We start from the raw sequence: 26,692 nt of genomic DNA on the forward strand, positions 1-26,692 counted from the left end.
CTGTCACCCAGAAAGAATACGCAGTGTTTAGAGATAGCGTTTGCCCTTAGGACAGGGGTGTCCAATTCTGCTCTTGGAGGACCAAAGTCCTGCAGATATTTGGTGCACTACAAACAGGATATACTTCTGTATGGGCGTGGGATGATGACACAGAAGGGCACTTCAAGAAACAGTTGCTTGGTCCCTTACACCAGTGGTTCTCAGTCCTGGTCCTGGGGGCCCGCTGCTTTGCATGTCTTCCTTATTTAACACATCTGATTGAGATCATCAGCTCGTTAGTTCAATTCATGTATCTGTCTCCTAATGAGCCGATGATCTGATGATGTGTATTAAATAAGGGAGAATATGCAGAGCACCAGGCCCCCAGGACCAGGTTTGAGAATCACTGCCGTACACCCTTAAACCCTTTAAACCCTTTAAAGCTCTCACTCCAGACGGCGTTGAGATGAGCAGGGACTCAACCTATCTCCAACACACTTGTATAGAAGTTTCCAGTGAGTCTTATTAGTCATTAATTATTTGGTTGAGGTGAGTTTAATTAGGCTTGGAGCTGAACTTTGTAGGACAGTGGCCCTTCAGGAACAGGTTTCGACAACGCTGCATTTGTCCAGTACCATTCAATTTAATAATCATAGTCATTGCATGAAATTGGGCTTTGTGGAGAATTCAACAGCCTCAGGGCTTGTCTAATGCAAGTCTAACAGCACATGGCATAGACAACTAGAGCACAATCTGTTACTCAGGAAGAAATAATGAGCACTGTTCAGTGCAGGGGTGTCCAATCCTGCTCCTGGAGGGCCAACATCCTACAGATTTGATCTCAACCCAGCTCCAACACATTTGTCTAGAAGTTTCTATTGAGTCTGATTAGTCCTTGATTTAATTAGGGTTGGAGCTAAACTCTGCAGGACATTTACCTTCAGGAACAGGTTTTAACACTAAAGCCTAAAGTATACTTCATTTTTGTATGTGTACGCTAGTGCAGTGGTTCTCAATTCCAGTCCTTGGGGGACCCCAGCTCTGCACATTTTACATGTCTAACTTATTTAACACAACTAATTAAGACCATTAGCTTAGTTCATTTAATTTTAGTTTTATAAAGGCCTTCTTAAGTAAACGGATGTGTTTGTGTAAACCGTAATCTCTAGCTTCAGCTTACTGTCACACGTTCACGAGAGAGTGGCAATCCAGCTGATGACGTAGGGTTAGGGTTAGGATTAGCGTTAGCGTTAGCGTAAGCTCAGATGGTGAACATGGAAGCGCAAAGAGGAGAGCAAAACGAAACACCAGTCACGAATTAGAAGTGCAAAATGTAGATTTGTAAAGAAAAATGTTGGTGGTTGGAGACTAGCATATTTTCACTGGAGCAACATCTTTTTCTTACACAAACACATCAATTCACTTCAGAAGGCCTTTATTAACCCCCTGGAGCACTTTTTATGATGGATGAATGTCCTTAATTTGACTTCAAAATCTAAAAGCCATGTACTGCCATTATAAAGCCTGGAAGAGCCAGGACATTCTTTAATATAACTCTGATAGTATTTGTCTGAAAGAAGAAAGTCATATACACCTAGGATGGCTTGTGGGTGAGTAATTCATGGGGTAATTTTTATTTTGGGGTGAACTATTCCTTAAACTCTGCTCCTTGGTGGCCCTCCATTGGTGACCCCTAATCTGTAGTGCTCAAGTCTGCATACAGTCTTAACTCCTTGAAGCATCTTCTATACGTTTTTTTCACGTTGCGTCTGATAAAAATATCCACAGCACAGTTTGCATCTCTGAAAAGCACATTTTATTAGGAGACTTGCTGCAACTAACAGAACCACTTCAGGGCAACATTATGTTCTCCAGTGAAACTGCTGCTAATAAAACGACAACACAAAAATAGGCCTGTCAGACAGAAAAATGCCCCACTGCCTGCTCCACATGTCAGAAACGTTCTGTGTATTGATGACGGACATTCACTTAATGGTCCCTGCAGGTCTAAGAGTTGCTGAAATTACTCCATGCGGCACAACAGGACATCCAGCACTCTATAGCCCAAGGCAGGTTGTGTTGTCATGAAAGCTTACTTAAGCTGTCAAAGTGTCCTTGCATTTTTATTCCAAAGACAAGCAGAGACATTTGTCAGAGTTGTCACCATGTTTAATTTTCATGAATTTCATGAATTTTCACGAACAAGTAGGGATGTACCTAAGGCCAAAAACTTTAGTCTAAATATGTATATGACTAAACTAATTTTTGTTGTGCATCTAGCAACCCACCGAACCATCACTGTAAATGGGGGATGAGGAGATTCATTGATTTTAATGGTAGCAATTTAGTTTTGGTGCTCACTTTCTGAATAGACACGGTGTTCAAAAACCCAGTCTATAGAAAGTGTTTCTTCAGTTCTTTTTTGACACTTAAAAGATTTTTACGGTTTTCAGACTACGCAGAGTTCGTGTTTCTTGGACTTTTTCTTGCGGAGATGTTTCTGAAGATGTATGGCCTTGGTTTCCGCCTCTACTTCCATTCATCCTTTAACTGCTTTGATTGTGGGGTAAGTGAATCTTTTATGTTCATGTTTAAAGGTTAGTGTACATGTTTACTGTGAGTTAACCCTTGTTGCTCAATTTAAAAATGTTACACTTAGAGGACAAAAATGTCTGTCACTGACATCGATTTTTATGATTAGTCCTGATCATAACTACCAAAAATTAATTATTTTTATTTTAACCCTTTAAATGCTAGTTTGTTTACATAATTTCACAATTTTTAATGTTTTTTTTTTTTTTTTTAATAGTCTCACTTGTCAATGATTAGAAACAATATTAATTTAGGTGCCTTGCCAACAGAATGAAACTCTCTTAACAAAGAATGCATGATTTTATTCTTAAATCACACTGGGGTTAAATATTGTCATTTTAATGGGTTTCAAATGGAACATTTTTGTCATACAAAAAGTATGTTTTTTGCATTAACACAGGGAAAAAAATGTCCCTAAAGACACACAAGGGTTAACCGATATGTCTGATGATTCCTGGCACTAATCAAAGCATAATGTTTCGTGCAGGTGATTGTTGGTAGTATTTTTGAAGTGGTTTGGGGATTCTTCAGGCCTGGAGAGTCTTTTGGCATCAGTGTCCTCAGAGCTTTACGTCTGCTGCGAATCTTTAAAATAACAAAGTAAGTTTATAACATTAATCAAAGTAATATCCTAAGTATTCTTTCAAGGATTTTTTTTTTGTATAATAGCTGCCAGCAGATGCAAATGTTGTTCATAATAAACTACATAAAAGCATTAGCAGGCATATATAAAGTGTTTGCAACATTCTGTCTCAACTACAACACCAATATAAAAGTGTAATTGGTACTGTGAGAAGCATATGTTAAAATCCAGTCAAGTCATCGCTGCCCAAAGGTATTTTTAACTTCAATAGAAAATGCATAAAGAAAAGCAACAATAAGTTTATTAATCATTATTAGTTGTTCATTTTTAAGCTTGTATTTAGTAAACAGTTTTAAATATGTCTGTTTATTTGTCAGTTTGAAAAAAAAAATATTCACATAATTTTTTTAAAAATTTGATTTATCAACAGAGGTCGTTTAAAAATGCATTCATGGTTTATTTGATTGAATTAGTTTTATTTTTAAGTAAGCATGCATACTCGGACACGATTGTCATTAAAAGTGTCTTTAAAATGCTAAAATATACAACAGATTTATTTTTATACATTTTAATATGGGACAATTCTGTATTATACAGGACAGTTAGTGTCAGGCATATTTATTTTCACATGTAATTGTGTTCAAACAATCAGGCTCTTGTGAGAATCTTGTGAGGCACTTTAAAGGTATCGTACTGTATGGACAAATAATGGCAATGTAAAGAAACGTGTGATATTTTGTATGTTTGATCAGGTACTGGTCATCCTTAAGGAACTTGGTGGTTTCCCTCATGAGCTCCATGAAGTCAATCATCAGTTTGCTCTTCCTCCTCTTCCTGTTTATCGTAGTCTTCGCTTTACTTGGCATGCAGCTGTTTGGTGGAAGGTGAGAACATTAATCTGGTATGAGAGCGCTGATTTTGCTTGGTCATTCTCACAGACAAACATAAAGATATACTGTACACAAATGTGAAAACAAAATGTTACATCAATTTATTAAAATACAATTCAAAAGATTTTGAAAAAAATGAATTTAAATGAAGCCTAAAGACCAACTTACTCACTCTAACTCACCTACTGTGTGTGTGTCTGTTAACTAATCGATTACATAACTTCAGCTGAGCTTATTCAATGCATGATGAAGAACACTTTCCACACACTTGAAATTAGTTTTGTGTAGTGCACTATAAAGCAGGGGTTCTCACTTTTTATCCAAGGACCCCTCTTTATTATAGATGCCAGTGGACCTTCTGTTTTCATTTTTCTGAATTCAGATTTAATGATTAAATTAAATGGTTGTAATTAATAGAAATCGAGCAAGTTATGCAGTTTAATGGTTTAATGAACAACAAATATGTTTATAATAGGCATGCTAATTAGCAAGCAGTTAATAGTGAGAACTTGTCCCTAAAGTGTTACTTTTTTTTTTTTTTAAATAATAGGACCATATTGGTAACACTTTATTTTAAGGTAAACTTCTTGCTATTAACAAACCATTAACTATGACTTTTACCTGAATAAACTACTGATTTGCTGCTTATTAGTAGTTACTAAGGTAGTTGTTAAGTTTACATTCTTAAAAATAAAGGTGCTTCACGATGCCATAGAAGAACCTTTTTTGTCTAAATGGTTCCATAAAGAACCTTTAACATCTGAAGAACCTTTCTGTTTCTCAAAAGGTTCTTTGTGGTGAAAGGTTATAAAAAGGTAAGAAAGTGATGGCTTTTTAAAGAACCTTTGACTGAATGGTTCTTTGTGGAACCAAAAATGGTTCTTCTATGGCATCGCTGTGAAGAACCATTTAAAACACCTTTATTTTTAAGAGTGTAGGTACTGGGTAGGATAAGGGATGTAGAATAAGTTCATGCAGAATATGTGCTTTATAAGTACTAATATATAGCCAATTTGATATGAATAGGCATGCGAAAAAAGCAACTAGTTAATTGTGAGAATTGGTCCCTATACTAAAGTGTTACTACGCCAGTTTAAGCTTGAAAATTGATTGTAAATGTAAAAATGTATTTGTTTTTTTTTTCACAAACAAAGTGCTTCACAATAGAAGAATTACTGTAAATTAAAATGGGATGAAAATGTGATTTTAAAAAAAGCTTTAATAATTGCATTATTTGTATAAAGTTCATTTTACTGTACAGTAGTAATACATCTGTCACAATATATTCAAGTTAAACTTCAAACTGGTCAATGTGTTATGAAGACATGTAGACTTCATATTTAAATATGTTTTTTTGTAGACGGTAGTGTACAGTCCTGCTTTTGACGTATTCATTCAAGATTTGCCAAATTCCGTGACATTCCACATTAATTACATTTTTCAGAGAATGCATTCTGCAATTCTGTCCGCATAGGGCACTAACATTATTCTGCGGACCCCTGGCTATGGGTTGCAAATCATACTTTAAGCAACTGTGCTGTAATAGACAAATATTTACATTTACAGGAAAATAAAAATAGAGTAAGATTTCTTTCACAAAACGTATTATAAGCGCACCGCACCGCATGCATAAGACATCATCTTATACGGCAATACAAGCAGCATGCTTCTGTCAATGGAGAAGTGCACACTTTTGTTTCCCACCCACATCATCTCAGTTATGTGGACATTCTCTCCACTCACACACTTCTCATCAGTGCACCATTGGAGCTGCCAGAAACAGCAAAGACACTGATGCTGCATGACATATTGTGAGAGATTTATATAAGCTACATTCTGACCCGCTCAATAGCTCACTAGTAAAACAGCATAGCTGCAAAGTAAAATCGTCTCCACTGGCTCACAAGAGCAGTGGGTTTGTGCTTCAAGCAATAACAAATGGCTGCATTTTGCAGTCAAATGGATCAGTGTGGATGCTAACAAGGATAAAATGACAAACACAAATGTAATTTTAGCTAAAGCTGTTGAAACGGTTGTCTCTCTTCCACAGGTTCATCTTTGAAGATTACACTCCTACTAATTTTGACACATTTCCGGCTGCCATCATGACCGTCTTTCAGGCAAGATCACTATATTCTCTGCTGTCATTTAATGGGCATAAACATAGCAAATACTTTTGAATCATTAAGCGTATACTCACCTCATAACTTAATTAGCAGCAAAGCTTTTACGCTTTTAGTGAGAATGTCTACATTATAAATAGTATGAATTAAAGCCATTTTATTTTGCATGCTCACCCCCTCATTGTGTCTGAAATCATGACCACACATTTGTAATTCGACTGAGGTTTACACCCACAATGGTTGTAAATTTGTGAGGACTGAATCCAAGAATGTCTATTTTGTGGATGTGTGTTAAATAAAGAATAGAAACAAAACAAAAAAAACTAAATAGCTCTGGTGTGAAACAGCATAATATAGTGCATGGTTATGCTAAATTAAATGATATTATTTAATATTATATAATAGTATGATTGCAGAAAAATGTGTGCAAGTCTTACCTGTTTATATTATTTTAACATTTATATATTTCAACATAGATCCTTACTGGAGAGGACTGGAATGAGGTGATGTATAATGGGATACGCTCACAAGGAGGTGTGCAGTATGGCATGTGGTCCTCAATCTACTTTATTGTTTTAACCTTGTTTGGGAACTGTATCCTTTTTTGCAATAACTGTTTTTATGTGCTAAAACACCTTTATGTGACCATGGACCACAAAACCAGTCATAAGGGCCATTTTTGTTTAGTTTTTTTGTTTGTTTTTTTAATTGGATTTATAAATCACCCAAAAGCTGAATAAATAACTTTCCATTGGTGTATGGTTTGTCTGGATTATAGGACAATATTTTGAAAAATCTATTTGAAAATCTGGAATCTGTGGGTGCAAAAAAAATAAAAATATTGAGAAAATCGCTTTTAAAGTTTACATTAGGAAATTTACAAAATATCTTCACGGAACATGATCTTTACTTAATATCCTAATGATTTTTGGCATAAAATAAAAGTCGATAATTTAGATATATTTATATGTGTAATATACATATTACACATGTTAGCCACATTGCTTCATTACTTTAATTTTGTTGTTGTGCATGAAAACAGCATTGCAATCAAGTAAATCCTGTCATGCTCATTCAATTCTAATCTACCAAAATTCTTGACGATGCTGTGAACAGACACATTGCTCAATGTATTCTTGGCTATCGCTGTGGATAATCTAGCCAATGCACAGGAACTAACTAAGGTAAGACAAAGAAAAGTAACACATTACAATTGTATAAAAAACAGCAAAAGCATATATATATATATATATATATATATATATGCATGTTTCTCATTAATAGTACCTTTAATTATGTATCCAGTGCATTAACTTTTGTGTGCATTTTATATAAAGTTAGTATTCATACACTTAATGTCACGGTAAATCCAAGGAAGACAAGGGAGATGACAGAATCCACAATAATAACTTTAATATAATCAAAACAGAACACGACAGGGAACTGAACAGAGGTGACATTAAACAATAGCAGACAAACCAAACGGGAGAACACAGGACTATAAATACTAACAAAGTAATCAGGGAGAAACAGAAATAGGTGTGGAGCTAACTGATAATTGACAAATGAGAAAAGGAACAAAACCAAGTAAGGGCAAACAGGAACTAAGGCTTGGGGCAAAACACGGAACACAAAGTCCAAACCCTGACACTTAATTTAATTGCATAGTGTATTCACAGTGTATACTGTATATTATTTTTGTGTTAGGAAGAAGAGGAGGAGGAGGAAGAGTTCTTCAATCAGCGTTATAAATCCAGAGAATTTGGCCTCTCAGAGTAAGTTTTTCATTTTTTTTCTCGCTCGTTTTTGCTCGGTCATAATCTGTTTTTCAAATTAAGGACACAGTTTCATATCATGTATTAAGAAGCTGGTAAGCCTTCAAAGTAACTGGCAAGAATTTGTGTTGATTGCTGACTGTTGCAAATCTTCTTGTTCTCAAGACATGCTTTTTAAACCATTATGCCACTATGCTACTATGTAATTTTTCAGACCCATCAAACACATGAACAGAAGTGTCATATATGAATGTACCATTTGTCTGTCACGTTTTTTGATCAGTCTTGGTTCTGGTCAAATTCGATAGGGAAGAACACAGAAACACTTAAACTGGTAAACGGAAATGACTGGGCCATTTTCGTTTCTTCTTTATATCTTGGTTATTGAGGGCGTAAGAATATCATTACTTTATTTATTTATTTTTTAATCTTTAGTTGCTAGGAAACTCAAGTGCCTACACCACAGGGAAATGGTGTGTTTATTTTATAGAAGAAATCAATATGATATTAGAGTGATTACAGGCTTTAGCTTAATACAGTAGACAGTGGAGTTTAGATGCAAAAGTACATAACACAAAGTCACAGAGTCAGTAAAGAGCAGAAGTCAAATCCAAAAAAAGTTCCAAGAATAATACTTGTGCCCTCTGGATTCTTTCCGTGATTTTGCATCTATCTTTCCATCTGGCTTTTGGCAAGATGGTTTTATGGTTAGTTTCTTTTTAGGAGTTTTATCAGTGAATCCACTTTATTCTTTTTAGATTTAGGTCTAAATACTGAGCAGGGTTTGATACCCTTTTTGTACAATGTGTATTGTGTGTTTTTTTTTTTTTTTTTTTTTTGCCTATTATGCATCGTACCCAATACTTGGACAGTGTTGAATGTTTTACATCAGTTAACATTGTTAATTGTTGCATTAGTTTTAGTCCTCCTTCTGGATCTTCAGTAGACAGATGTCGTATAAGTAGTCACACTGCAGGACTGTGACCCAAAATTTCTGACTGCCAGAATTTGGAGGCTAAAATTCATAGCAAAAACAATTAATGAGCATGGCACACTATAGAGTCTAAGACTGCTGATATGTCTAGCATAAGCATTAATGATTGCCAAAATTTGGCAGCAAAATTGTATTATGTACATGTGGCTGAAAGGTAGCTGTGAGGTAAAGCTTTAGTGTTGGTGAAAACAAAGCTCTTTGTGACAGATGGCATTGCACCGCTAGTGCAGACTTCATCTTGGTTTCTCTCATTGAGCAGAGCTAATAAGGCTTTGCGTAAAACCAGCCAGTACAGCAACAGTGCCAAAGTATGTGACATCAAGTACAATGACAAATGGCAGGGATTGATGTGGGTGCTTTAGCAGTGATTAAGCTGTGAGATGGTTAGTAGCAGCCCCTGTCTTATGGCGTCCACTTATTTTGGAGCTGCAATATTACTTAACTCTCTAACGACCATGCAGTAAAGATTTGCAAAGTCTAAGAACCTCTGAAGGTCCTTCACTGTTTTAGATTGTGGCAGCTTGGACCATTGAGCCATAGATTTTATTTTTTTTTCTGTGAAATGCAGCCTAGGAAAAAGACTGGTAGCATAAATAGTAGTAAGTTGGTATTGATTTTATTCACAGTGATCTATGGCATTCTTATTACAGGGCCAGTCAACATACACTTACTGCTAGTTCCCACTATGCTAGGTTAGAACCTACTTTGAAGTAGGAGTTAATTTAGCCCCCATAAAATTACCTATAACCAAAATCGCTCCCAGGTCTTACAGTACAAACATGCCAAAAAGAAGTTATTTCTGCCAATATGTAACGGGACTCCAGGGAAGCGTGTAAGATCCAGATGCGTGCTTTATTAAACACAGTGTAGTCAAAACAGGCAAGGTTGATCACCAAACAAACAGTAATATCCAGGGCAAGACAAAAGCAAAATCCAAATAAGCAGGCAGAGGGTCAAAATCCAAGAGAGAGCAGTCCAAAGTGACAAATGAACAAGGCTATGAAACTAGGCAAAACTATGGCAATGAAACTAGACAGAACTATGGCAAAAAAAACAAAGCAAAAACTATGACAATGAAAACAAAACCGTGGAAATAACAAAACAGGGCAATGAAATCAGGAAAAATTCTTGGTAGAGTCTGCACAGGCAAAACAATACTTCGCGGGGTCCTGTTTGGCATGGCCCTGCTTATATGATCACCAAACAGGAAGTAACCCATGAAGCAGCAGAGGGAACGGGAACAGCCAGTCAGTGGGTGAGGGCTCCCTCTGCTGGTGTGGCGTTACACAATAGTTATGAGTTATGAAAACGAAAGCCCCTTTAGTCTCTCACAGTGGGTAAGAGCATATGTGAAGGAAGGCATAGGATATAATACTTACTGATAGCACTTAGAGTAACCTTAAGTACCTTGCCCAGATGCAGCATGGTTTAGCTCCAACAAATATATGCAATGATCAAACCTAAATTAAGTTGTTTGTTCTGGGCCGATTAGTCATCTCAGTGGTCAGTTTGTGGTCCAAAACTTCCCTGGATGTACGTGATATGATTAATGTCATCTTAGATTCTTTCTCTGAAATGTTAGATTTCAATCAGTCTAGAGAACCTGTAGAGCTGGGGCCAGTTGCATAAACTTAGCCTCTATGTTAAGACAGTTTCTTAAAAACTTGTCTGACCAACTAGCAGTTAGCCAAGGGGTAAACGGTCTTATTTTTTTTTTTTGGATTCAACGAAGACTAATCTCCATTTTTATGTAACTGAATTTTAAAAATTATGACGGGTCTCAAAGAAAAAAAAAAAATAGCTGACTAACTTTTAAGACTAGTCTTGACCTTTTATGCAACCGCCCCTGGTGTCGTTCTACTCTGTTAGATCAGTTTTGCCTTAACAGATCAGTTTCATACAACCTTGGCAAGGGATAGACCCAGGGGAGGAACTTTATTCAAGCTGCCAGTTCTGATAGTTTAAGGATTGCACCTTGTGACCTCAATTTTTTTTTCCAGTCCAGATCTGTAACACAATACAAGTAGCAAACAAATCCAAGACAATATTTGGCAAAAAGGCCAAAAAAACAGATAAATCAATGTAAGATCAAATAATGTCAGGAATTGTGTAAAGAAAATGGTAGGAATTTTGCACAGTAATTAAAAAAAAAAAAAAAAAAATTCTAGAAAGACTAGGGAATGAGGAAAATGGGTGGTGGTGGTGATGAATGGACAAGAGTTCAAACTTTGTTTGGATGCAATCACAGCAAGGCCTTCATATAATTTTGCTCAGTTGCATGGTTCTAATGAAGTTTGTTCTTCGCCACAATGTTAAACTACGCAGGATAGTGGACACTGAAAGCCAGATTTCTATAAGAGGTTGTTTACCATTGTTGTAGAGTTCTGTCAATCTGGACCTGGTGCTAACTTCCTTTAATGGTATGACAAACTCTATTTAACTGGCAGCATTCCTCCAATTTTCACTGAGATTGCAAGATGGCGGGTTGTTCTAAGGTGACTGAAAGCCTGCAACAGGAGGTTGTCCAGACGAATGCCAAAGGAGTGACCCCTTCAGCGGTTCCGAGAGAAGCTGGTCTTTCCAAATCTGTGATTTCTTGAATATTGAATGTTTACAATGACATTCATTTAAGTCTCCCAAAAAGGCTGGTCATCCACCTGAGACAAATGCACGAGAAGACAGGATATTGCAGACACTCTCGAGAGGGAATCGGTTCAGCACTGCAGCTGGAATTGCTAGCCAGTTCAGTGCTGAACAGGGTAAGGCTCTGTCTTGTTTAAGAGAAGTCGGACTGAAAGCACACTGAAAGCACACACCAAGCCTCTCATCAGCAGAAAGACTCAAAAGGCAAAGCTCACCTTTGCTGAGGAGCATGTTGTGTGGAGAGAGGAGAATTAGTTCAAAGTTCAGTTTAGTGATGAGAGCAAGTTTAATTTGTTTGGCTCTGATGACGTCAAACTGAGGAAAGACTGAAGCCCAAGTGTGTAAAGAAGTCAGTGAAAGGTGGAGGCAGAAGTGTCATGGTTTGGGGGATGTTTACTGCAGTAGAAGTTGGGCCTCTTATACGGAAACCCACTACAGTTACCAAGCTATGTGTCATGTGCCTGGTCTTTGTCTTCTGTATTCGTGTTTAAGGACTTTTATTTTGTAGTTTTTGTGTCTTATTGTTCCCTGCTTCCCTGTACCTCTGTTCCCTTGTTTGTTGCCATGGATCTTCATTGAACCACACCCACTCCCTCATCAGTTACCCCGGTTACCAATTAGATCATTACCTCACCCTGTGTATAAATAGTCCTTGTCTTTCCCCTGTATTTTGGTCAGTTGTTTGATGTCTGTGATGGTTGCTCCCTGTTCTTGCCTGGATTCTAAGGGTTCCCCGTTCTGGATAATTTGTTGTTTTCTTTGGATGTACAATAAACTCTTGCACATAGATCCTCGTCTCATCTCCGCTTCGTTACAGAACAACTGACCAACTATGGATCTAGCAGGAGTTTATCGCGACCCTCTGAGCACTCTTTGCTCAATTTTTCAAAACGGCCGACCGATCGAATATTATGTGGAGGAGTTCCTTTATTACAGCCAGCTAGTGCCTGGAGATGACACCAAAATAAAGGACTGTTTCTGGAGTGGACTCGATCCAGAGGTTAGTTTAAACTTACCGGATGAGGACCCCAGCTGGACCCTGTCACAGTATATAGACTTTGTTTTGCTGTTCTGTGAATCCCCTTTTTCTGTTAAGGAAGTAGAAAGGGTAATTCACAGCATGGTCGCCACTCCTGAGTCTCCTTGCAAGATGGCCGCCAGCCCAGACCCACTGCACAAGATGGCCGCCACGCCAGAGCCTGTCGCAAAGATGGCCGCCACGCCAGAGCCTGTCGCAAAGATGGCCGCCACGCCAGAGCCTGTCGCAAAGATGGCCGCCACGCCAGAGCCTGTCGCAAAGATGGCCGCCACGCCAGAGCCTGTCGCAAAGATGGCCGCCACGCCAGAGCCTGTCGCAAAGATGGCCGCCACGCCAGAGCCTGTCGCAAAGATGGCCGCCACGCCAAAGCCAGTCCACAAGATGGTCGCTGTCTCCAAGTCACGCCACATGATGACCCACGTGTTGGACTCACCCCTAATGGCTGTACGGACAGCTAAGATGGCGCTCCCTCTTGTTGCGGCAGCTACCCCTGATTCAAGTCAAGCTACAGGGCCGAGTCAAGCTACAGCAGCTGTTCCCCACGAGTCAAGCCAAGTCAATGTTGTTCCCGAGTCAAGCCATGTTGTTCCCGAGTCAAGCCATGTTGTTCCCGAGTCAAGCCACGTTACAGCAGATCTTCACAAGCCAAGTGACGTTATCGCTGCTGCTCTTCCCTTAATGGCAGTGGCCATGTGGTGTGTGTGGGCTACACACTGTGCTCCTGAGGTCACGCCTGTTCACAGGTCAGCCTCTGAGCTCTCGTCTGATCACAAGCCTGCACCAGAGCTCTCGTCTGGTCTCAAGTCTGCCCCAGAGGCCCCGTCTGGTCTCAAGTCTGCTCCAGAGGCCTTCCCCGTCGGAGAAGCTGCGCCAATGCCTCCAGAGGTGTCGGCGCCAGCCGTAGAACCTCTTACGGAGGGGCGTTAACCACCAAACTCTCTGCTTCTCCCTTTTCCCTGTCTACATCCTCTGTCACTGTTCTCCCCAGGTCCCAGTCGATGACGCAGCCTCCTGTTCCGCCCGGAGGGCTGCTCCGCCTCCTGTTCCGCCCCGGAGGGCTGCTCCGCCTCCTGTTCCGCCCGGAGGGCTGCTCCGCCTCCTGTTCCGCCCCGGAGGGCTGCTCCGCCTCCTGTTCCGCCCCGGAGGGCTGCTCCGCCTCCTGTTCCGCCCGGAGGGCTGCTCCGCCTCCTGTTCCGCCCTGGAGGGCTGCTGCGCCTTCTCCCTCTATTCTGTCTGCCTCCTCTGTCCCTGCTCTCCCCAGGTCCCAGAGCGTGATGCAGATTCCTGTTCCGCCCGCAGGGCTGCTGCGCCTCCTGCTCCGCCTCCTGCTCCGCCTCCTGTTCCGCCTCCTGTTCCGCCTGGGAGGGCTGTTGTGCCTCCGGCTCTGCCCTTGGGGGCTCTAGTGTCGCTGGCTCTGCCTCCGGCTCCGACCTGGAGGGCTGTAGCGCCGTCTGTTCTGCCTCCGGCTCCGCCCTGGAGGGCTCTAGTGCCACCTGTTCTGCCTCCGGCTCCGCCCTGGAGGGCTCTAGCGCCGCCTGCTCTGCCTCCGGCTCCACCCTGGAGGGCTCTAGTGCCACCTGCTCTGCCTCCGGCTCCGCCCTGGAGGGCTCCTGAGCCTCCTGCTCCGCCCTGCTGGGCACCGCCTGCTCCGCCGTGGAGGTCTTCTCTCATGATCTGGTGGTCCTCAGCTCCTCCCATCTGGCCGACTCCACCCTGGCCTCTTGCTCTGCTTCAGTCCCTTGTTTATCTCCCCTTACATGGACCTGGCCCTCCATCCCTTCCCCAGTTCTGCCTGAGCTCCTCCCCCTTCCTGGACTGGTATTTCTGTTTGGAGCGTCTGGAAGCCACTCTTTTGAGGGGGGGGTTATGTCATGTGCCTGGTCTTTGTCTTCTGTATTCGTGTTTAAGGACTTTTATTTTGTAGTTTTTGTGTCTTATTGTTCCCTGCTTCCCTGTACCTCTGTTCCCTTGTTTGTTGCCATGGATCTTCATTGAACCACACCCACTCCCTCATCAGTTACCCCGGTTACCAATTAGATCATTACCTCACCCTGTGTATAAATAGTCCTTGTCTTTCCCCTGTATTTTGGTCAGTTGTTTGATGTCTGTGATGGTTGCTCCCTGTTCTTGCCTGGATTCTAAGGGTTCCCCGTTCTGGATAATTTGTTGTTTTCTTTGGATGTACAATAAACTCTTGCACATAGATCCTCGTCTCATCTCCGCTTCGTTACACTATGGAAGAGACTGGAAGAAGAGTGGACCAAGATCACATCAGTGCAGTGTAATAAACTAGTGATGAAATATTAACACAATTTCAGGAAAAAAAATCTAGTAAGTATTTATAGAATGCTCTCTAACTTTGATCTTCAATGTTTACTACCAAAAACACTGGACAGAAATGATCTCTCTCTAAAACAGCTATTACATTTCATTAAAAAATGTGATGTGGCATTAATGGTATTGAAGTGCCAAAGAACCCTATAACTGTTTAAAACAGAGTTTCTCAGTTCTGGCCTTTGACATCCACCGTCAACAGGGTTCATCCCCCACCCCTAATTCAGCTCAACTGCTGTAACTTAATACTTGATTAGTTTGTTCAAGTGAGTTTGATTGGAGTATAATCTATACTCTGTAGGACAGTGTACCTCAAGGGCCAGAAGTGTAAAACGCCAGTTTAACATTTTTTTTCTAGCCTTATGGTTGACTTGTGTGCAGTCTGCCAATATGGATTGTTTGGTGTGTCTTATCTACAAATACACTAATGGCTTATTTTCGATTAATCATTTATTTGGTTTCATGGACAACAAAAGAATACGCATAATTGTAAGTAAAACTGTCTCTGTATCTCTTTATCTGTCATGTCTGCCATTAACATTGCACTGTCCATCTCATCAACACTCTGAATGACCTGCTGACATGTAGATCCTTTGTGCACTCTGTTTCTCTTTTCTTTCTTGTCAGTTTATTTTTATTATTCAAGAATTTCCCCCTGGTTTTCTCTTGAATTCTGTTTTATTTAGCCTGAATCGATAGCCATTGTTTTTATTCTGATTTCCTGATTTTTATCACACACCCTTGTGCATTGTGAAATTTGCATGCTGCAAACAATATACCTCTTGTGACTGAGATGTATCACGTCCCTGTAGACGGAGACGGAGACCCTACTTGTACAGGAAGCGTGCCATCCACCGGGGACGCCCGACTCCTGCAGAGGCAGAGGAGGAGGCCCCTGGGAAACAACCGGAAGAGCAGCCCATCAATGCTTTTGCTGGCCGCCGTGAAAGACGCAAAAAGATTAATATGTCCGTCTGGGAGCAACGGGCGAACCAGCTGCGGAAACGTCGACAGATGGCCAGTCGTGAGGTACTGTTTGGCAGTCCCACAGAGGACCAGTTGGACACTCCAGTGAGTGATCATCAACAGCACTGCATATCCCCAGAGACGAGTCCTTTACACTTGCCAGAATCACCAATGTCTGTGGGGATGCCCCTTCCAGAGCCGCCCATGTCTATCACCATTCCTCTTCCTGAACCTCCAGAGTCAGAGCCTCTTCCCCTAACGGGATCAGGACTGGAGGAGAGGCCGAGCGCTAATAACCATCATTCGAACACAGAGCGGAGGCATCGCGTGGCAAGGAAGTTTCGGGCTGCTGCCGCTGCCGGGGTGGCAGAAGGTGGGCGACACAAACGCCACAGACACCGAGAGTCCAGAACAGAGGCCAGAAATGCAGAGAATCACCAGCAATTTGGGTGCAGCGAGAAACAGGCTGAAGAGGGGTGAAGATAAAATGGAAGAAACACAGTCTAAAAACTTTATGCACATGTATGAAACGGAAATAATCATGTCTGGCAAGCAAACAGAGAATCAGGAAGAATGTCAAAGGTAAGAACACTATCATGGTTTATTTTCTTTTTGTGAGTTATGCAGTTAAGTTGCTAGTTTACATTCAGTGTTGATATTCTGATATTGTCATGGTCGTAGCCTACTATACTGGACAAATGTTACAATCCTGGTACCATCCTATTTGTTAACACTGTATTTTGATGGTCTCTTTAGACCTTGTGTGGAGTATAAGTAACTTTAAAGCTACATGTCAACTAGTAGTAATTAGTAGTGCTGAGCAGTAACTGATTACATGTAATCTGGATTATGTGTTCATATTCCAAAAACTAAGAAACTTGTAACTTGATTTTATTATATTTTAAAATACTCATATTCACAAAGTACAGTTACTTTTTTCTTTGATTACATGATTACATGTTGTTCACACAATAGCAACAGATTATTCACAATTTATTGATTCTCACAAATTTTCCTTTTTATCGTTTAAAATTTTCTTTTTAAACATCTGGAAAGTTTTCAGTTTTGTGGATATTCACACACTGCCACTAGTCAGGAGGCTATAATTACACAGAAATTTAAGTCTACATAGCAGTTAACCACTGGTTTTTCCATTTAATTTGGAATCAGTAAAGGATTACAATTAGTAAGTAAAATAATCAGCACTAGAAATTAGTTTAACTAGAAGAGTAAAGTATTAATAGACTGTAAGATTATGGTTAGGGTTTGTAGAATAAATTGACGTGCTTGCAAAGTTACTTATAGTTAGTAAAATATCTGTTGGGGACCTTTAAATGTTAGCAGATATTAAGCAGACAGTCTACTAATACTCTAATGACTGTTAGCTAGCATGTCATTGCAAAGCTACTTACAGTCAACAGAATGTCTAAAGGGGAAGATCAAAAATGTAACTGAGCTTGGTTTTCCATTTGTTGTTTTGCTAGGCACAATACACAGCAAAGTTATGAAACATGTTTTCCTTATTTTATAGGATCCAACATTCACACCTGTATGTTTGTATTTTAGGGAGTTTGTAGGTGATGTGACAGGGATTTCCCAAGCATCTGACCTTCAGGAGCTTCAGACTGTCTGCACTGGAGTGGAGGATCAAGCAGAAAGCCAGGAAACTCCATTCCTGAGGCATAATGAAGAGTATACATCAGAATCCAAGTATATCACAGGGGACGTCTCAGACATTGAGAACAATGGCAGCTATCTAAACCAGGATGAGTGTATGACAGAAACCAGCATTAAACGGGAGACTTCAACCCAGCCTTTGTTGGAAATGGCACCAATGACTGGTATTTGATCCTTCCGTTCATCCAATCATCCATCCATTCGTCTGTCCATCAGTTCATCCCTCTAACAGTCCGTTCATCTGCTTGGCCATTCATCCATCCATTGGTCCTTCATTCCATCCATCAATCAGTCCATCCATCCATCCATCTATTCATCCCTCTAACTGTCCATCCATCTGTTTGGCCATTCATTCATCCCTTGGTCCTTCCTTCCATCTATCCATCAATCCATACATCCATCTGTCCATCCATTCGTCCTTCCATCTATCTGTCCATCCGTCCATCCATCCATCCCTCTAACCGTCTCTCCATCTGTTTGGTCATTCATTCACCCGTCAGTCCCTCAGTCCGTCCATCCATCCATCCATTAATTTATCCAACCGTCCATCCCTCTAACCGTCCATCCATCTGTTTGGTCATTCATTCATCCCTTGGTCCTTCATTCCATCTATCCATCAATCCATCCATCCATCTGTCCATTCATCCGTCTGTCCATCCATCTGTCCGTCCGTCCGTCCATCCATCATTCTAACCGTCCGTCCATCTGTTTGGCCATTCATCCATCCGTTGGTCACTTAGTCCACCCATCCATCCATCCATCTGTCTGCCTGTCTATCCAACATCCATCCATCCAACCGTCCATCCATCAATCCATCCATCCACCCATCCATCCATCAATCCATCCATCCACCCGTCCATCCGTCAATCAATCCATCCATCCGTCCGTCCATCCATCCCTCTAACCGTCCATCCATCTGTTTGGCCATTCATCCATCTGTGGCTCCCTCAGTCCATCCATTCATTAATTTATCCCTCCATCCATCCATCCCTCTAACCGTCCGTCCATCCATCCATCCATCTTTCTAACTGTCAGTCTGTTTGGCCATTCGTCCATCCGTCAGTCCCTCAGTCCATCCATCCATCCATCTGTCTGCCTGTCTATACAACTGTCTATCAACCCATCCATCCATCAATCCATCCATCCACCCGTACATCCATCAATCCATCCATTGGTCTGTCCATCCATCTGTTTATTCACCCATCAGTGCATCCATCCGTCTGTCTGTCATTATAAGGCATTATATGGAGTATAGCATATCAACCAAAGAATATGCCAATTACCAAAAAGTAAGTGCCTTTTTGCATTCAGCATTGTTTTCACTGGTGATTTTGTTAGAACAGACCTGTAAAATCATTTCTATAACTCAATATGTATTATATACAATGCATGGAATGAAGTATGAATTAGAAATTGAATCACTGAAATAAGCAGTTTTTAGCAATGTGTTTGGTTTGGTTTGGTTTGCATAGCAGTTTTTCAGAGGAAGATGGTCAGAATGCAGCAGTGTTGATTTGTAGTGAAGTAGTTCAGCTGCTGATGGCTGAGTGCTGAAGGAGGGGTGGACAGCAACCATTGATTCTGTTTGCAGAGCGGATAATTCGCTAAAGTGAGGACACATTCATTAATAGAGACATAGAACTGGGTCATCAATGCCTGTGGCAATCTAAGCTTCTTTAGCTGTCTCAGAAAGTAAAGAGCAGTCCGCCTTTAGAGTATTCTGTTCCGTTGCTTGGCGCTGGGTGCTGGGTGAAATCTAGGTTAGCGTTCACTCTGCAGAAATCTACAGTAGAAGCCATTTAGACCCCCAAACGCAACACAAGATGAAAAAAAAGTGTCACTCAGTGGGCTCAGGTTTATGGCTTCCAGCCTGTAATAAAAGCAAAAGCCCAATTGCATTTCAGATGCACACAATCACAGGTAATTGTGGTCAAAACCTAGAAGGTAAAGCTTTCACAAATTATATCAACTGAGTGAATTTCATTTGTAAAGATATGTGAGACAGAGCGCCTAGCAACAGACAGTCTGGTTACGTAACATATCAGACAGAAACATATAGGTGCACTGACAATTCAGAAATAAAGCCTTATATGTGCAGAATGAATGCCCAAACATATGTACTTTTAGACCTGCAATACACTTGACAGCTATTTACAGTCTGATATATTCACTCTGGCAAACACACTCCATTCACAGTTTCAGAGCCAAAGCAACTCTGAAATCTTGTTGCAGCATGCAAAATCGTTACATGTAATGAAGGACATACTTTGTGACTGTTAAGAAAGTATATTCTATAAGGTATGCATGCAAGCAATATGAATACAATCCAGACATACTTTCATGTGTCCTACACTATCAGTGGTGACGCTTCCTTGCCATTTACCTCTCAGAGGCAGATAGTAAATTTCAGAATCTCAAAGGTAGTATTAGTTCCTCTGTTTTCCATACTTATCATACTGTAGGAAACTATTTAGGTTTTCCACAATTAGAGGTTTGCACAGGGTTTAAATTAACGGCCAAACTCTCCCTGCACCTGAAACAATTTGTCATGATCCAACCTGACTGGTACTGTCAATTTTTAAGACAGAAACAAAAATAATCCCCAAAGTTGCACACTGTCTTTAAATTTTCAAATGACCTCAGTAAACTTCAAAATTAAAAAAAAAAAAAGCTTCCAAAATATTTTTTTTTTGTAACAAAATCATGTCTAAACCACAGGCAATGAATAAAAGCACACAGAATTCACAGCATTGCATTATAATATGGCATTAATATGTGCCTAACAATTATTTTTAAAAAGCCAGTATGCTAGTAGAATGCATGATGATGATGATGATAATAATAATAATAATAATAATAATAATAATAATAATAAAAGTTCATAGTGAGAACTGGTCCTTAAAATAAAGGGTTATCGTTATTTCAGCAACTTTTCACAAGGATAGTTTTCACTTATTTTCATGAAATCTTGATGCATATTTAAATATATTTATAATAACTAAATAAAATTGGTTTTATTTTGAACTTTTTGTCAACTGTAGTGTTATTTTTGTCAACAAGAATTAAATGCCATGTAGTCAGAGTAATATTTACTGAAATTATTGAGATGGCTAAATTTAAAGGATATTTTAGCTAATAACTATTTCTGTTTGTTTGTTTGTTTGTTTGTTTTATTTAACTTATTTTACACTAAGAAATACTGTTTGTTGCATTATTGGCAAATAGTGGGGACAGCACACAGAAATAAGTTTGACAGTTGTCTGTTAAAAAAATGGGTCACAATTTATTTTAAGTTTGTTACAGATGTAACAAGATTACAGACTCCTTGTTACAGTCTTAATGTATATTTAAGTACTAAGTAATGTTAACAACATGTACTTACTATAGGGCTAGGGTTAGAATTAGGGTTTAACATTAGTTGCATGTAATTATGCATAATTTACTGTTATTACTACAGTAAGTATATGTAACGTGTAACAAGGACACTGTAAAATAAAGTGTTACCAAAATCTGACAATTACCTAAGTGAATGAAAACTTTCACAGCATCATATCTAAATTCACTACTCATTTCCCCAGCAAGTTTGAATGTAGTATTATGCAAGTCAATATTTCTGTTTAGGATGTAGCTGAAACATTTGTTTTCTTCTCTTTGTTTAATTCATCACAGTCAGTTTTAAGGACGTGGAGGCCTCTCACTCAGACAAAGCTGATGATGGTAACGATGATGAAGATGATGATGAGGAGGACGATGATGATGTTGAGAATGGAGGTGAACAGTCGACTGCCCCCAAACCCGACACACCAGACAGCATGTTCATTTTCAAAAGCAAAAATCCGTAAGTTGCCGTTTTTACATGATACCACACTTTTAGAAGTTGTACAATATACCATGCATGAGACAACAGGACAAATATACCACCTAAATTTATGTTCTTTGTGTAACTGCAGCATCAGAAGGATCTGCCACTATGTGGTGACCCTGCGCTACTTTGAGATGACCATCCTCCTGGTGATTGTGGCCAGCAGCATTGCACTGGCTGCTGAGGACCCTGTGTGCACCAATTCAGATAGGAACAAAGTAAACCATTATATTTCAACATACTGCATACTTACAGTATTTTGACTTTAAAACAACATTGTGACAGGTTTATTTACTGTGTTTGCAGGTTCTTCGATACTTTGATTATGTTTTCACTGGTGTTTTCACATTTGAAATGATTATAAAGGTAACTGGTTTGCTACTTCAAATGTTAAGTAGTTGTTGTATTAAAAGTGATATAAAGAATGTTTTGCTAACCTCCCAACATGAATCCTGCCCTCCAAAGATGTCAGCAAACTCCAAACTTCCTTTTACTGTTTACGCAGACTAGTATAGAGCCAGAATAGTCTCAAAATAAACATATTTACAAAATAAGATTCATAAATACATGAAGGATAAGTTTATATATTTTTCAAACAACAATTCATTAATTCATAACCAAACTGACATTAGGAAATTAGGAAATTGGAAATTGTTACATGTGTGAATTGCCTTGTATTTGTGTTGATGTATTTTGACATTTTCATGGCAGGTTTCATTTTCATATGTGTTTTTGTTCTACTCTTAGCCAATCAGATTTAAGCATCTCACTCGACCGGTCATAACCTGCTGTGGGCGTATAAAGTGCGTGCCTACTTGGATGCATTTTTGTCAATATTAATGTAAATCTGGTTGTTAATATATTAACTGTTCTTTGCAAAAATTCATTTTATTTTGTAAACACATTTATTTAGAGACTATTCTGGCTCCATAGTCTAGGCTTGTCACAGAGACATTATATGTCAATGATATTTGTGTGAATAAGTACTTATTGTAGGTAGCCATAGAATTTTATATATAGGAATAAAATAAAGAAAAATATATGCTCCATATTCTGTATAATAGTGTTTTATGCCATTTTATACAGATGATTGACCAGGGCCTCATTCTTCATGATGGATCATATTTCCGGGACTTGTGGAACATTCTAGACTTTATTGTGGTGGTTGGTGCTCTAATTGCTTTTGCATTGACGTAAGTATTTCAAATTAAATCCATCTTCAATGTGTGACTGAGCCAAGTTGTTTACATAAAGTTAGATTTTTAATTATAATATTTATCTGGACTCTACTTTAGAGACGTCTGACAACAACTCCAGGTTCTAGATCTCAAATAACTTTAAACATAGGCTCATTGTAAAAACATGCCTCTGTCTATATTTTTTGCAAAACTCCCAAAACCTACGTCTACATATGACATATGTCCTCCATAATTAAGAGCAGACTTATTTTAATATTTTTAATATTATTGAAAATAAATCAGTTTCAGTATGGTGCAAGATTTGATATATGCATCACATACTGTATGTTTCTGATGTAGTACACTTGCTGAGTTGTGCACCTGGTTTAGTAATTTAAAGGGGATCAAAGACATAGACATTGATGTACAGTAGGTGATATGTTATTGTCAAACTGGCATGATAAGTTCATCTGTTTTGGATAAAACTGAACACCACTCACTCTGAAAGTGTCGTGAAACATGCAAGATGTAACATGATATCTACATATTTGCAGAGATGTTGCATCAGGCATGTTTTTCCAATGAGCCTGGGTTGATAACTAATCTTACTGTGACCTGTTGATTAAATGTGTCTACAATGTGTATATATATTTGTATATATGTGTGCAATTTTTAAAAATGTAATAAATGTACTTTATATGAACCATTTATCACATCAACATAAACAAATTACAGAAGCATACAGTTCCCAATTACAATACAAACAATCCATTCTTATAGCTCAGACAGCAACGCCAAAGTCATGGTGTGCTTTGTCACATGTATAAATACAAATGCAATTTGGAGTTTGATTATGATCCACTGTAGAGTTCATACAAAACCAATCTGTAATCTGGTGCACAATGTGTGCAAAATACAAGACTGCTTGAACTCAGCTAACTCGTACAGAAATATAAACACACTCCAAAAGTCCTAAATTTACTCCACAGGAATGATTGTTCTTCTGTATAATACACTCATGTCAATCTTTATAGTCGTTCATTAGGGGGAGGGTGTAGAGTTAGCCAATAAGGATTGAAAAGTGGGTGTTTTAATAGATATAGGTAAGTAGGTGAACTTCTATAATTGGGTATTAATTGTGAGTTGAATATGGTTAATTAGTAGTTTTATTCTCAGGTCTCAGTGGATAACCAGTCCATTATTTTCCTAGCTAGAAGTCGACCAAAGAAAAGAGGTAGTCGCTATGCTAGGGAACTTGTAAACTGGGAAAAAAGCAGGATGTAATTTTAGTTCTGTATCTAGACTCTAGATACTAGAGTCATTCTGTGTTGCCAGGTTGGGTCTCCAAAACCCACCCAAAACATTCACTGACAAAATAGAACTTCATAGCCATGTCAGACAAGGTTGATAAAGACCATTTTTAACGTAAATAGTGACAAAATAAAATTATAAAAATGAATCTGTTTCCCAGACAGGAGAACCTGTCAAATACAATAATAGACAATAGCAAATATGACAATTTTAAATGCTTTTACCAGTGTTGCCAGGTTTTCACAACAAAACCCGCCCAGTTGCTTCTCAAAACTAGCCCAAAAGTAGCCCAATCGCATTTTGAGGGGGGGACCCCATTAAAAATCATGTTCTGGGGGGTAAAATACACGTTTTTTGGTGGGGTTTCCCTGGTAAAATTAGGGGAAAATTCCAGTGGCTAAATATTACATTATTGTGTTAAACAGTGTTAAACAGTGTTAAAGCAGCCCAATTCCAACACCAATTGGCAACACTGGCTTCTACCTAAACAGGTAGGAAATGTTAAAGAACACGCCAAGAAAATCAAAAACGGCAGTCAAGAAATTAACAGACCTTAACCATTTTCAGTGTCAACAACCAAAAAAGCCAGCTCAGTGCAGACACAGAAATAAAATAAATACAGTTTAATTAAAATAAATACATTTTAAAAAGACATAAATAAAAATAAATAATATAAATTTAAAAAATGATTGAAATACTATAATACATGTATGACGAGCCACAGAAACTCTTCATTCTTTTTATATGACGCTTCACCGGTGAAACTCAGGAAGTAGAAGAAGAAGCCGGCGGCGTCTGAACTAGTGGAGGTGGTGTGTTGTGAGATTTGGCTATATGTGATATCAACACACAAAGTGCAGTCTATGAATTTCATTTGCTTTCTTAATAGCAGGCCAAATCCTGTTCTATTTTTGAAGCATCTTGCGGGCTGATTCAGAGCAGGCTATGGACCCGTGGGCTGGACTTTGGACGCCCCTCATTTAAGTTATATAAGTTATACTCTTAAATGCTTGATGTTTGCTAATATATTCTAAAACTGAGATGGAAGTCGCACATGTATAGTTAGAATATACAGTATAAATATGATCTTAAACATACATGATCTAGAATAGCTTCAGTCATTAAAAAAAAATGATGGTGTCCTAAATTTACCAGTCTATTTGGGAAACCCTTGAGAGAAGCCCTAAAATCATGCAGTCCACATTTAATTAATGTGATCTGAAAGCTGCCTATCATTAGACATATCTACAGAAACATTTATAAGCAAATTGCTCACAATTTGTCAAAATAGTATGGGTCATTCCTGTTGATAAGCATGTTTGTGTTGTTATTTATGTAAGTATTTCTATAAGTGGATATTCCAGAGGTTCATAAATCTGCTCTGGTTCCTTATTTAATGGCTTTACAGACACTTGAGATGTTGATGTGTTCTTTCTCTTTTAATGCCTCTCTGTTGTTGTTTGGATTGTGTCTCTGTGGCTGCCAGGAATTTGATGGGGTAACAGCAGATGCTTCTCATTTGTCACATTGTCTGTCCATTTTAATATGAATTCAGTTGCCACCGATCATTTATTAATGTGTGTTAATATTGTGACGTCTGATCCATGTTTGCTTTTACTAATGTAAAATGTTCACTCATTTTTTTTCTAACTATTTCAGCCATGCATAGACATTCTTAGGTTGTGTATTAGGGCCGTCAGTTGAACTTGTTCATTTGGTTTGATTCATTATTTAAATATGCAATTAATCATGCCTTTTTACTCATAAGTGCCATAATAAGAAATTTTCCCACCATCAGTGCGGTTCAAGCTCGAAGAACCACCTTCATGTTTTCTTCATGTGAATCATGTGAATTACTTTGAATATTCAAACATTATTAATATTTCTTTCATTGCACAGTCATTGAATAACAGGTTTAAGAATATCATGAAAACATTTAATGCATGTAAAGTCCTTTAATGCATGCGAAGGACATTATTATTACTTTTTGGGAGACTGAAAAGATCCTCTTGCACTAAACAGAATTTAGGAAATGCTATGCTGTAGTTAATTTGTAGCAGTAAGGTTTTTATTTATGACACATTGCTGATATGTCAGTCAGCTTATACTGATATCTAGCGGCATAGATGTAGAATCATGCAAACATATAAGAGTTTAACTTACTGTATGCGATTCAGAGCAAGCAAAGATTACTTTTTTTGTTTTTGAACAGTGAAAAGATCCATTAACATGAGTTTTAAAAGATAAAATGAGTAGTATTCAGCTAGTCATGTGGATCCCCCATGTGAGCTGCTCCATAAAGGTTTAATATTTAATGTATTTTTCAAAAGATCAGTTCTTTATATGTAAAACTTTTGTTTTTAATTTGGGAGCTTATATGTGTGATTATTTGCAATTATTTTTGATTAATTCAATACACACCTTTTATTTTTATAATCCTTTTCACATCAGTAATATGTTTTTTTTTTTAATTCACAGAAACAACAAAGGTCGAGACATTAAGACCATTAAGTCCTTACGAGTTCTCAGAGTTCTCCGTCCCCTCAAGACCATCAAAAGACTCCCAAAGCTTAAGGTATCTGATCTTTTACATTATTTTTAAACTTAACATTCACTGCAAAAAATGCTTTTCTTACTTAGAATTTTTGTCTGAAAATTCTAAAAGCAAGAAGCATTTTCTAGACAAGTGAAAATTATTAAGTGAGTTTTTGCTTGAAACAAACAAAATAATTTGTCAATGGGGTAA

The 26,692-nt window shown here is 38.7% G+C and overlaps 1 protein-coding gene across 1 annotated transcript in view; it reads left to right on the forward strand.

Moving 5' to 3' along the window:
- Positions 1–26,692, forward strand: part of cacna1eb (calcium channel, voltage-dependent, R type, alpha 1E subunit b) — a 411,785-nt gene that overhangs the window by 360,233 nt on the left and 24,860 nt on the right. Inside the window, 16 exon segments of the mRNA XM_051122724.1 lie at positions 2,433–2,545; positions 3,059–3,171; positions 3,907–4,038; positions 6,095–6,164; positions 6,644–6,761; positions 7,284–7,351; positions 7,875–7,942; positions 15,765–16,392; positions 16,394–16,500; positions 17,485–17,759; positions 21,265–21,433; positions 21,546–21,675; positions 21,764–21,823; positions 22,544–22,650; positions 25,433–25,444; positions 26,425–26,521. Coding sequence (XP_050978681.1) covers positions 2,433–2,545; positions 3,059–3,171; positions 3,907–4,038; positions 6,095–6,164; positions 6,644–6,761; positions 7,284–7,351; positions 7,875–7,942; positions 15,765–16,392; positions 16,394–16,500; positions 17,485–17,759; positions 21,265–21,433; positions 21,546–21,675; positions 21,764–21,823; positions 22,544–22,650; positions 25,433–25,444; positions 26,425–26,521 — 2,267 coding nt within the window.

The sequence above is a fragment of the Labeo rohita genome, chromosome 2 (assembly GCF_022985175.1).
Source record: "Labeo rohita strain BAU-BD-2019 chromosome 2, IGBB_LRoh.1.0, whole genome shotgun sequence".
Taxonomy (NCBI): Eukaryota; Metazoa; Chordata; class Actinopteri; order Cypriniformes; family Cyprinidae; genus Labeo; species Labeo rohita.